The sequence below is a fragment of the Suricata suricatta genome, chromosome 16 (assembly GCF_006229205.1).
Source record: "Suricata suricatta isolate VVHF042 chromosome 16, meerkat_22Aug2017_6uvM2_HiC, whole genome shotgun sequence".
Classification (NCBI taxonomy): domain Eukaryota; kingdom Metazoa; phylum Chordata; class Mammalia; order Carnivora; family Herpestidae; genus Suricata; species Suricata suricatta.
This window is the reverse complement of record NC_043715.1, coordinates 39,556,307-39,568,645: the sequence shown is the minus strand read 5'-3', so window position 1 is coordinate 39,568,645 and position 12,339 is coordinate 39,556,307. Positions and strand designations below refer to the sequence as shown.

The following is a 12,339-nucleotide window of genomic DNA, read 5'->3' as shown; positions in this document are numbered from 1 at the left end:
CCGGGGCGGCCACCCCCAGCTCCCCGGGGGCAGCGGCCTCAGGCTAAAGACCGAACTCCCCGTGTCCGTTCTCTTATGGCAAAAACGGAGCTTGCTTTATGGGCAAAGAGCAGCACGGCCGCGGGCACCCCTCGAGCCCCATCGTCCTTTCGGGGACCCTCGTTCGCGTTTGTTCTGGGCACAGTACTTTCGGGGTTCATCAAGGATAGAGACCCCGAGGCGCTGCGGAAAGACGCTCCAAACACATATTCAGAGGCCTGAGCAAAAATGGCACAGAGAGGACGGTCCGATTTTTGTCAAACCCAAAAAAGTTCTTTTTTTATGTGTGTGGCGGTCCTTCGCTTGATCAACACGGATGTCTTAGCCTCGTCGGGCCTTAGGCGCCGTGCGGCCGGCGGGAACCGAGGGGCCGAGACCCCAGGCCGGGAGCGAGGGCCCGTGGGCACCGCGGGGACCGCACAGCCTCCAGCGCCCGCGCCACGGGAAGAGGGGCGCCATCCAACACCCAGTGCGGCGGCCACCGCGCTTGCACCCCAGACGGCGGGGAGAGCCTCCCGGGAAGGAGGGGCCTGAGGCCGTCCCTGCCTGGAGGCTCCCAGGTCAGAGGGGGTGGGAGAACAGGGAGAAGAGGCCTGGAAGGTCAAGGTCAGATCTCTGGACTTCATCTTAAATGCACCGGGAAGCCACGGGTGGGGGTGTTGAACCAATTCTTTTAAAAATGTTATGAGGGGCACCTGAGTGGCTCAGGCGGTTGAGCGTCCGGCTTGGGCTCAGGTCATGATCTCACGGTTCGTGGGTTCGAGCCCCACGTCGGGCTCTGTGCTGACAGCTCAGAGCCTGGAGCCTGTCTTTGGGTTCTTCTCTCTCCGACCCTCCCCTGCTCACCTGTCTCAGTCTCACTCTCTCTCTCTCCAAAATAAAACATTAAAAAATTAAGAAAATAATAGAATGCTGTGAACCGTCCCTGTGTTGAGTGCTCATTAAATAAAAACCACGCCCAGGCGTTATCTACTGAGAATAGGCTTCAGCATTAGTTTTGCATCGTGCACTTTCCTTTAAGGGGCCATTTGTTAACATTTTCACTGAGCTACAGCACCTGTTATTCTCACTGTATACCTACCTCCAGACAGTACTGGAATTTCCACCACTGTTCTCCACTGTTTATTCTAAACCATTCTTTCCCTCACCGGAGTTCTTCATGTGAACTTTCTTTTCCTGTTTGCTGGAGTGCTCCCCTGAGTAGCTTTGTTCTCAAAAAGAAGCCTCATTTCCGAGTCTTCGCAGGTCTAAAGAAAATGTCTTTCTGTTGCTTTATTGGGAATCAGCAGTTTGGTCAGGTAGAGAACTCTTAGGTCAGACACTTCCTCTGGGAAAACTGCTGGAACTTCTCAACTTCTGTCATCTTCATGGGTCATAAAAACCTCAGTCCCAGGGCACCTGGGGGGCTCAGTCGGTAGAGCGTCCGGCTTCAGCTCAGGTCACGATCTCACGATTCGTGGGTTCGAGCCCCACGTCGGGCTCTGTGCTGACAGCTCAGAGCCTGGAGCCTGCTTCAGATTCTGTGTTCCCCTCTCTCTCTCTGCCCCTCCCCCACTTGTGCTCTGCCTCTCTCCTGTCTCTCAAAAATAAAATAAATGTAAAAATCAGGCCCCCCAAAATCATAAGCCATCTGAATGTGCCTTCACAAGGGACTGGTTAACGCCATCAGAAGATGGCTAGCCAGTGCGATACTTCCGTAAAAAAGAACAAGGAAGATGCTTCTTTACTGATAAGGAAAGATCTCTAAAATACCCTGAGTAAAAAATTTGAAACTAGGTGTATAAGCAGCCTAAGGTATGCTTCCATTTATGTTGAGAGAGAGAGAGAGAGAGAAAGTGATGTGCTGGAAATGCATAAAATAAAATATCTCTGTAAGGATCCTGAAGCAGCTAGAATATTTCTTGCCTCTGTAGAAAATAGGGGGTACCATGGGCCAGGCTGTTAGGGAGACGTGTTTTTTATTTTAAAAAATATGTATCTGTTGAATTTGAATCTTGGGGATGGTCCACTGAGAAGAAGTACAATGCTTGTGCTCTCCTTTAATTTTACGTAAAAAGCAGAATAAGCTTCATGACTAGAAGCGCAGGCACGTTTAGCGCCGTCAGCAGCCCCGTGGTGGGCGCTGCTTGCAGGTAGGGGTTCTGAGGGCAGGCCAGGGTGCCGAGCGCCTCGACCCGATGCCAGGCTGTTCCATCTGTGGGCGCCACAGCCCTGCTCCCACCCTCCCCAGGTGGCGACATTTGCCCCCAATCTTCCATGGGACTGGACCATCTCTTTCCACAGGAGCGCTGCCTGTAGTCTTCCTCAGCCCAGGGAGATTTTCTTCACTGTTTCCTTCCGGATCCCTCCCCCTCCCCCTCCCCCTCCCCCACTTCCTGTATGTCTACTGGCTCTTCTGGATCTCTCCGGCATGCATTACCTTTTCTCTCACAATTCTTGCTCCTTTATATTTGTTCTTTGAGTCTCAGAGTATCCCCATGAGCTTGTTTTCTAATTTTGTTTCAGTTCTCTGCTCTGATTTTAAAGCCTCCGTGGAAGATTTTGGTTTGGAAACCCTTTTTTCATTCCCAAGAGTTCTGTTGACAGGCCAGCAGCCTCGAGTGTCACTGAGGAGGCATAGCGTTGGCTGGGTGTTTTTTTTTTTTTTTTTTAAGTTTTCTGTTGCTACTGGAGCTGACTCTGTGTCATGGGCGCAGAGGGCTCCTTCACTGACCCTCGGTCCCCCCCTGGGATGTCACCAGGAGGACATCTGCGAGGCTCAGCCAGAAACCACGCTGGGTTGGGTCAGGATCCCGCTTTGGAACACGGTCTTTCTCCCCCTGGCCGGCCTTGTTTTCTCAGAGACGGCAGCCCAGGGCTCCACTCAGGGGCCCTGGGAAAGCCAGGTGGGTCCCCACGGGTCCCTTAGCCGCTCACTGCACCCTCCCCGTGTGTGGGAGTCAAGCCCCGGTTCCTCGCCCCGCCCCCCGTGGTCTGACCTTGGAAAGGGATTCCTGGCTGCCCCAGAACTTCTTCTCAGGCATCGGGTGCTTCTTGGGTGGCAGTGGGCCCTTGCCCACCTTCAGGGGGTCTAAGAGGGGCAGCAGCGGCACCTGGCGTGTGTCCACAATCGACAGATTGAAGCGGCCATAGCCCCTGACCAGGGCCGCGTAGGGCAGCTTGTGGGGCGGCTGCTCAATGTCGCCCGAGGGGACCAAAGGCGGCTGCTCCGTACACAGATGCGACCCTGTCTTCTTGCCCTTGTCCGGGGCTCCCGGGGAGCCGGGGACGCAGGGTGGCTGGGAGGCCATCCCGGAGCCGCACCCACTGGCGGCCGGCTCCCAGCACCCCGGCCCAGCCACGAACCAACAGTGCGCCCCGCGCCTGCGCAGGACCGCCACGCCCGCCCCTCGCGCGACGATCTCGCGCGTCCCCTCCACGCGGAGCACGCGGACCCCCAGGAGAACGGGGTTCCGGCTCTGGGCACAAAGGGAAGGAGGCCAGGTGCGTGAAACGAGCAGCCCGTCCCCGCGGCCTCCCACTGGGCTTCCCTGGTGCCTCTCCCAGGGCGGTTTCTGTGTGCCCTCCGCGTGCCAGGGGCTCGTGGCCGCCCCACCTCGTGTGAACCACCGAGAAGTCAATGGTCAGTAGTTCTGGAATGGGCCCTGCGGGAATTAAGTGCAGCTGTTGGGGGCGGGGACACGTGTAAGAGCACGAAGGAGACAGGCGTCCCGGCGTCAGTGAGAGCGAATGTCCCCGCCAGTCGAGGGGCAGCCCCGACAGAAACAGACTGGGTGGATATTCCACGACATTACAGCTTGTCCTCTCCAGGGGGCTGAAGCGGTTGTCTTCCGTCTTGCTATTTTTCAAACTGTTCAGTTGCTCTGATCTTCCTATGGGGTCAGTTTGAACCGTGGCACTTTTCTGAAAGGTCTGGCTAGTGCAGCGGAGGCCGTGGTGGAGCCGGGCCCCTGGGCTGCAGGCAAGGACCTGGAGCCTGTGCGACCGCGCTGTGGGCGCACACCCCCGCCCTCGGTCTGGGACACTGCTCCACGCTTAGCGGACATCCACCTGCCGGGCCCTGGGGCTGGGCTCCTAGCCGCCACGCTCAGCCAGGAGCCCCGGTGGAGCAGTGGGGAGGTGACCACCTGCTCTCACGCCGGCCCTCAGGTAAGGCTGACTGTCCTTATCTGGACTCGGATCACCTCATTCACTAAATTAGAGACAACCCTTCATTTTTCATTTCTAAGTTTCAGGAAATAAAAAAAGCATCAAGAAAAAAATAGAAAAATTCCATTTTAATCAAACTGTACAATCTGAATTATTTCCTCTGACACTAACTGAGGTTAAAAATAGAAATCAATTTCTGCAACCTTCCAAGGCAGCTTTTGAAATGTCAAGGTTTTAACAATTATTTTACAGCATGAATTTACATATAAATACAATTTGTACAATGTATTAACTTAGCAATCGACGAGCTTTGTCATGGTGGACATCTGGTACTGGGACAGGCCAGGACAGAATTCAGTTACTGCCGCCTTAGGGGAAGACTTTTCAGCCTGGAAAAGGAAAGAAAAGAAAGAGGCCAGTTAGATAAGAACTGAAAACCAGACGGCTCCTTGGGTCCGGGCACGCCAGACCTCCCCAGCTCGCAGTGGTACATCTGGACTCACAGGATACAGAGCATGAAATCATCTTTTTTTTTTTAATTTGAGAGAGAGAGGGAGAGAGTGCACAAGCAGGAGAGAGGATGGGGGTGGGGGAGAGAGAGGGGGAGATAGAGAGAGAGGATCTTAACCAGGTCCCATGCTCAGCACAGAACCTGATGCGGGGCTCCATCCCACAACCCTGGGATCATGACCTGAACCGAAATCAAAAGTTGGATACTCAACTGACCCAGGCGCCCCTGGAAGCATCAATTTAACTTGCATTCTTAAACATGCTTCTCTGCTACCCCCAAAACACACAGGGAGACTCACCCTCCCACAGCTTATAGGAGGACCTTGTTTATAAAAGCAAGTTTTTTAAACATTTTTTTATGTTTATTTATTTTCGAGAGAATGAGAGAGACAGAGCATGAGCAAGGGAGGGGTAGAGAGAGAGGGAGACACAGAATTGGAAGCAGGCTCCTGTCGGGCCCGCCAAGTTTTCTGTCTGCCTCAGGCAAGGATTATCACTCTCCGGAGAGTGAACCAGCAAACAAGATTTGCATCTAGAGGCTGGAGACTGCCATTTCCTGGTCAAAATAACTTTGGCATCTGTCATGCTGGGCCAGACTGGAGTGGCTAAGGTGCACAAAAGATCAAAACCGTATTTTAGATTATTCAGTGCTAACTCCCCCCTTCCCAGCATTGCTGAGGCAAATCTGGGCGTTTCTTTTGATATTCATTTGACTCTGTTTACCTGGTAACTGACCTAGGTCAGCTGCTTTGTTTTCCCGCCTTGAAACCTTTATAAAAGACAGTTTTCTGAATAAATCTCTCTCTCTTTTGCCTGATTGGAAAACCATGAGTTCTGTCTTTACTCTCTGCGTCTCCCTCTCCTGCCCCCCTTTTTCTCTCCCTCCCTCAGGAGAAGGACCCGCGACGATTCTCCGCCCTGCCGGTCCGGGGGCAGACGAAACAGGTACCGCAGAACGCCGGGGACGAGCGCCGGGGACGAGCACCGACCCGGCCGCCAGGTTACAAAAGGCTCCAGGTGCTGAGCTGTCAGCACAGAGCCGGACGCGGGGCTCAAACTCACAAATCGTGAGATCATGACCTGAGCCGAAGTCGGATGCTTAACCGACTGAGCCACCCAGGCGCCCCTAAAAGCAAGTTCTTATACTGTTCACCAGGCTCCTGTAGGGCCTTTGGGAAGGATCTGGAAAAACCCGTGTTTGCTCCAGGGCCAAGGGCTCCTGAGCTGGCAGTCTTAGATCTTGGCTCCGTGCACACAGGGGTGTACGTCGACTAGAGCCAGGCCCCACTGGCTCTAGATCCTTGCTAACAGCCCCAACGTGAAAATCCACGTGTCCCCAACAACAGCAGAGATGACGACTCTGGTGTGGTCACACAAAAAGGGATACCCCACAGCGACAAGGTCAAACCAGCTGCGGCAGCTGGAATAACGTGGGGACTCCCACAACCCAACCCAAGAGTCATGCGTGGTTCCTTTAAGTAAAGTCCAAGCAGTAGCGTAACCAATGGTGACAGAGGCCACAAGAGGGGCTACCTTGGGGACAGGGGGTAGGCATGCCAAGCGGGAGGAGACCCGAGCAGCCGTGGGTGCTGCATATCCCTGGATCAGGCACTGAGAATGCACGGAGCTGGAAGCTGATGGCCTGCACACCTACATGCGTGTGCCCTACGGTCGTTACTTAATCCTGTGACTCTACGTCTGTGAAATTCTAGACTGGGCGAGACAACCTGATAGAGACAGGAAGGAGAGCACTGTCTCCGGGGAAAGGGGTGGAGGCACTGTCACAGCAGAAAAGCATCAGGGTCCTTACCAAGAGCGACACCCCATGCCAGGTGCTGGGGATGCAAATGAGACCCGTGGTCACGAGCCTCCCACCGCCCGTGGCAGAAGACAGGTGGACAGGGGCCGCACAGAGTGGAGTGAGGCACCAAGGGCAGAGGGCCCTCGGGGTTCCCAGGGGAGAGCCCAAGGGGCTCAGGGATGAGGAGCCATGGGACTAAACCTTTAGCAACCACAGGAGTGAGGATCTAAGCGCACTCCGCACCTCTGACCCTCTCTTCCTTGGAGAGAGGTGCTCGCGGGTGCGGGACCTGTGCGCAGAACGCGGGCAAGCCCCTCACTGAAGAGCACGCGGCAGAGGCCGGGACCCGGGACCACCGCTCGGCCTCATGAACAGTTCGGGACACGAGATGAAAGCAGGATGCCGTTCTCTACCCAAACCCATCGTGGGGCAAACATTTCTGAACTGTTTGTAACTGATGCAACAATAAGGTGCTTACCTATTTAAGTTTATTTGTTTATTTTGAGACAGAGACAGCGTGAGGGGAGGGGCAGAGAGTCAGGGAGACAGCACAGAGTCCAGTGTGGGGCTCCAACTCATAAAACCGTGAGATCGTGACCTGAGTTGAAACTGAGAATCCAATGCTTAACCGACTTGGCCACCCAGGTGCCCCTGGGCTTTCCTACTTTAAACGGATACAGCCACTTCGGGGAGTGACATGGCAGCACCCATTCATTCTAAATGTCATACTCAGTGGGGCGCCTGGGTGGCTCAGTCGGTTAAGCATCAGACTCCAGCTCAGGTCATGATCTCACAGCTTGTGGGTTCGAGCCCCGCGTCGGGCTCTGTGCTGACAGCTCAGAACCTGAAGCCTGCCTTGGATCCTGTGTCTCCCTCTCTCTCTGCCCCTCCCCTGCTTGCACTCTGTCTTTCTCTCTCTCTCTCAAGAAATGACTAAACATTAAAAAATGTTTTAATAAAAAGAATGTATTCTATAGATTTATGTGACACAAAATTATATTATTTATATCAAAAGTGTACAAAAAAGTGATGTTTTGTGTGTGTGAGACTAAACAAACAAGTTTTGAAAGTCACCATGAAGCTGACGGCAGGGGCTGCTGGAGAGAAGAGGTTTGGGGGACCGGTCAAGGGCCACTTTAGGCTTTATCTCCAAGGTGTGAATCTTTGCAATGATATATTCACGTATCACTTGTGTAAGTAAAAAATGAACTTTTAGAAAGCCTAGTCAACATCCAAATCCATCACTGAGAGACGTCTGCCTCTCAGCAAATACATGGAGACTCCGACGAGCCTTGGAGGCTTCTGAAACCCAGCGCCCGCACTGCCTACCTCCTCAGCAGCTCCTGGGGTGACAGGCCTCCCGTCCCTTCCTCCGCACTCGAGCTGCCGCTGCTGCCCACGCTCTCAGAACTGCTGCTCTTCTCCAGCTTCTTATTCTTTTGCTTGCCTTTGTGTTTGTGCTTCCGGTGTTTCTTTTTCTGAAAAAGAAAAGGGCGGTGGGGGGAGGGGGACAAATGGCTGTTTCCCTCCCTGACTGGGCACAATGACGGGCCAAGGAGGCATCGGGTGGCTGGAGTCCCTCAGACACAAGGACAGAACACCTCCTCTGGAGACCAGGACACACAGCTGTGCGCACACGCTCAGAACGGATCCTCTAGCGACAGACACGCAGGGCCAGGCAGGCGGTCGCGACGCCATCTAGACCTCAGCCCCCATCTCCTCCGAGGTTGATAAGGGAAACAGAGGCAAGAGAAATGCAGCTTAAATTAACCCCCTTACAGCCTGCAGCCCACTGAGGGACACCACCGACCGAAACATGCAGAGCGTGACCTTCCTCAGGAACTCGGGGCTGCCTTGGTGCCTTCGCGGTTATACTTTATTAGAAGTAACCTCGCCTACCAACAGCAGCTGGCCCCTCAAGGTCCCGAAAGCCTGGCTCCCAAAATCCCTTAGGAACTCACTTAGGACTTTGTGACCCGTCACTCCTCACAACCCCAGTGCGCTCTTTCGCCCGCGGCCCTGGCCCCGTGCTCTCATAAAGTCACCCCTTTGCACCAAAAGCGTCTCAAAGTTCTCAGCCGTTTGCTCATGAACCGCACTTCACGATGTCATCCAGGTGACCCCTGCCGCCTCGCTGAACCTGACCGGGCCCCGTGGTCAGGCCCGTGTGATAAACCACAGATCGGATGGCAGGCCCGTGGAGAAGCACAGCGAAGAAAACAGGAGACGGTCAGAGGAGAGCAGATGCACTGGTGAGACGCGGATGAATCTGGCTTGCAGGCCTGGCAGCGCCGGTTTCCCGCCACACAAGAGAACGGCCATCGTCTTCCCCGCGCAGGGACCCTTTCTTTCAGGAACCCACTCCCGGAGCTGTCTGCCCTCCGTTCCACTGCCGGCCCGACCAGGCTGGGCCCGGCGCTAACAGGAACGGATTAAAAGCCTGTGCCATCACTGAGAACACACGGGTGATGGGACTGGGGTGTCAACGTGAAAGCACCTGCTACTCCTCCAAACTTCCTTGACTTCCAGCCGAAGCCATGGACCCAATTCTCCACTGTAATGATGACGGAGCAGTTGAGGAAAAACGTTCAAAATAATGTCTTCACCTAATATTGAATGAATAACCACTTAACACTACTTGGTTAAGATTCAACCATTACTCCAAAGTATTTAAATGTCCTTTTCTCCTACTTTTTCATGTTCACAAATAACATTTTTTTTAATGTTTTATTATTTATTTTTGATAGAGAGAGGCAGAGCATGAGCAGGGGAGGGGCAGAGAGAGGGAGGGAGACACAGAATCTGAAGCAGGCTCCAGGCTCTGAGCTGTCAGCACAGAGCCCGACATGGGGCTCGAACTCACGGACCACAAGATCATGCCGTGAGCCGAAGTTGGAAGCTTAACTAGCTGAGCCACCCAGGCGCCCCACACAAATAAAATTTTTAAAGTACAACTGAATAATTAAAGTATTCTGCCTGAAGACAAAACAAAGTTCCTGAAAATCGAAGGTAGACATGAATGCCCACGCTCCTGTGTGGAGGAGGCGTGGAGAGGCCTGTGCCCCCACCTTGGCCCCAGTATTCTCCCTGCTGGGCCACCCGGGTCACGCCTGGGGCCTTGTCTGCACAACACAAGCGGGGCCATCAGGGCCTGCGTGCTGTCCAGGACTCCCGGGAGCTACTCACCTTCTCTTTCTTCCGCCTGTGCTCTTTCTTGGTCTTATGCTTTTCTTTGTTTTTTTTATGTTTCTCTTTTTGAGGTGCCTCAAGTTGCTGACGAACATCTGAAACACAAATGTAACAAACACATGAAGTATAGGGGGAAATACAGCCCAGATTGTTGAACTAGGAATGTGACATAGACGGAATGTTTAACATGAAGGCGGGACTCCTGCCCTGCCTCAAGGACAAACAAACGGGTTGCCTGTGGCCTGGTGGCTCTCTCTATATTTAGAAACTGCCAGAAACCTCAACACAGACCTGTGTGAGCCAACCGGCACCTTGCCGCAGCTTATCTGCTAGGTTAGTCAAGGATAAGGTCGGAAGAGAAAGCACAAGGTTTTGTAACGTAACCTCCTCAGGCAGCTCAGGAGGCAGACCAGACCCAGCGGCTGCCAGCCTCTCCCTGACCTTCTGCGTGTCGTCCCCGACCTCTCCCCGCCTCAGCTCCCCCTCTGTGAGCAGCGACCCGAGGAATCCCTGCTCTGTCCGGCACAGAGGACGGATGGAACCGCGCACGTAATCCCGCAGCCTGGAGTCTGGTGCACAAACGTCAGCTCCCCTCACACCACCCTCCCTTTATGAAAGCACGAATTTGTCTTCTAAGTAGAAAAAAAAAACCACTAGAAAATTAGCGTCAAAACCACACAATGTACATAATCATTAAAAAGGACCAAGCAAGTGGCATACGCTTAAATCCTCCACCTCCAAACTCTGACCAAAATGTTTTCAAAGGCCATTAACCTCCAGGTAAACAAACCAGCAAAAGATCAACTTTTTCCACCTAAAGAAAAGTTCCGAGGGGACTTTCTCCAAGGGAAAAGTTCCAAGTTCCAAGCATAGATATTTTCCAAACCCAGGTAAGAGGTGCCTGTAACTCTCTAGTCCTATTGTTTGGTCGCATATTTGAAAATCTGACTTCTCCAAACTTTTGTTTTGTAAGTGCTTGTTTTTGAAAAACCATCCCCCCTCAGAAACCCATAGACAAAATTAAGTAATTAACTATTACAAGGAAATCAAGGCTGGTCTGGGAAATGGGCATAAATAAATTTGCTCTTAAATTCTGATACAATTACTTTAAGCTGAAGATCGAACTAAAGCAAATAAGAAATACGTTCGTTGCAATTTTTCAAAACATCACACTTCTTATCACCTCTTTGAAGGCTGGGTTAATTAACCAAGCCAATATTTATGCGTGCGCGCTACAGGAAACTATGATGCAGGTAACAGAATGATGTCATTTATACTCCGGGGCCAGGTTATCAGAGGGTTGTTAGCCTGGCCTTCAAGGAGAGGATAAGCCAGGCTAACATTGTAACAAACCATCCACTGAAGACACTGAACGGGAGTTGCTGACTGATAACTGGGGACGGAGGAAGGACTGTGTTTACTTCTGAAAGAATTACTTTGGCTTTATTTGTTACATCAGCCAAAGTAGAACAAAGTCTCAGAATACCCTTCTCTCTACAATTCCTCCCTTATCTCTGTGTCCTAGATTTTTACTTTTTTATTTCTAGAAGGGACGTTTGAGATACTCAGGACTCTAACATCACTGAAAGTTGAAGCAAAAAAAAGTTTAAAGGCCTCTGAGGCTGTAAAGCAACAATTGTTGGGGTGCCCGGGTGGCTCGGTCAGTTGAGCGTCCGAGTCAGGTCATGATCTCACGGTTCGTGGGTTTGAGCCCCACGTCAGGCCCTGTGTTGACCCCTCGGAGCCTGGAGCCTGCTTCCGACTCTGTGGCTCCCTCTCTCTCTGCCCCTTTCCCGCTCATGCACTGTCTCTGTCACAAAAATAGGTATTAAACATTAAAAAAATGTTTTTAAAGAAACAATTATCATTTAGGCAAGTAATGAGTTGCCAAATGTAGCTGAGAACCAATAAACCGGAAACAAACGTATGCACAGTTGACCCTGAACAACCAGCTTGAACCGCGCAGATCCACCACACGTGGGGTTTTTTTCAGCAAATACAGTACAGCACTGTAAATGCGTTTTCTCTTCCTTATGATTTTCTTGATAACATTTGCTTTTCTCTAGCTTACTTGATTGTAAGAACACAGGCTATAACACATGTAACTTGTATAAGTGTTAATCAACAGTCCATGTCATCGGTAAGGCTTCCGGGCCACAGTAGGGTATTAATTGTTAAGTTTTGGGGGGAGTCCAAAGTAACAGGCAGATTTTTGACTGTGCATGGAATCGGCGCCCCGGAACCCCGCCCTGCTCACAGGACGACCGGAGATGTGTGTTTGGCCTCGTGTTGGCCCACGTGGGTGGGGGTAGTAACACGGTCAGAGCTGTCACAGCCCAGGGGGGACGCTGGTGCCAATGCAAACAGGTGAGCCGAGGAGCGCTCGACTCACTGGGGCAGAAGACGGGAGGCAGGCGGGGGCCAAACGCTTCTCTTTCATCCATCTGCATCTTTTGTATCGGGAAGGACGGTGCGGGCTCCGGGGCTGCCGGCTCACTAGCTGAAAAACACCAGGGTATTAATTTTGTCTATTTATAGTCATATTAATTAATATTTTACTAATATTGATGTTTGAATCTTTAATTAAAACCTGTTGTCACCAGATAATGTAAGCTTTTCTTCACACTCTGCTTAACTAGCTCAGGCCAGCC

The 12,339-nt window shown here is 52.3% G+C and overlaps 2 protein-coding genes across 4 annotated transcripts in view; both read right to left on the bottom strand.

Annotated features, from left to right (window-relative positions):
* Positions 1 to 3,329, bottom strand: part of WDR88 (WD repeat domain 88) — a 38,258-nt gene extending 34,929 nt beyond the window's left edge. Inside the window, exon 1 of the mRNA XM_029925785.1 lies at positions 3,018 to 3,329. Coding sequence (XP_029781645.1) covers positions 3,018 to 3,329 — 312 coding nt within the window. The remainder of the gene's footprint in view (positions 1 to 3,017) is intronic.
* Positions 3,330 to 4,297: 968 nt separating this feature from the next.
* Positions 4,298 to 12,339, bottom strand: part of GPATCH1 (G-patch domain containing 1) — a 39,385-nt gene continuing 31,343 nt past the window's right edge. For all 3 annotated transcript variants that reach the window (XM_029925452.1, XM_029925453.1, XM_029925454.1), the window contains exons 17-20: positions 12,081 to 12,188; positions 9,686 to 9,783; positions 7,829 to 7,977; positions 4,298 to 4,577 (exon numbers count right to left, since the gene is read on the bottom strand). In XM_029925452.1, coding sequence (XP_029781312.1) covers positions 4,547 to 4,577; positions 7,829 to 7,977; positions 9,686 to 9,783; positions 12,081 to 12,188 — 386 coding nt within the window. In that variant the 3' untranslated portion in view covers positions 4,298 to 4,546. The remainder of the gene's footprint in view (positions 4,578 to 7,828; positions 7,978 to 9,685; positions 9,784 to 12,080; positions 12,189 to 12,339) is intronic.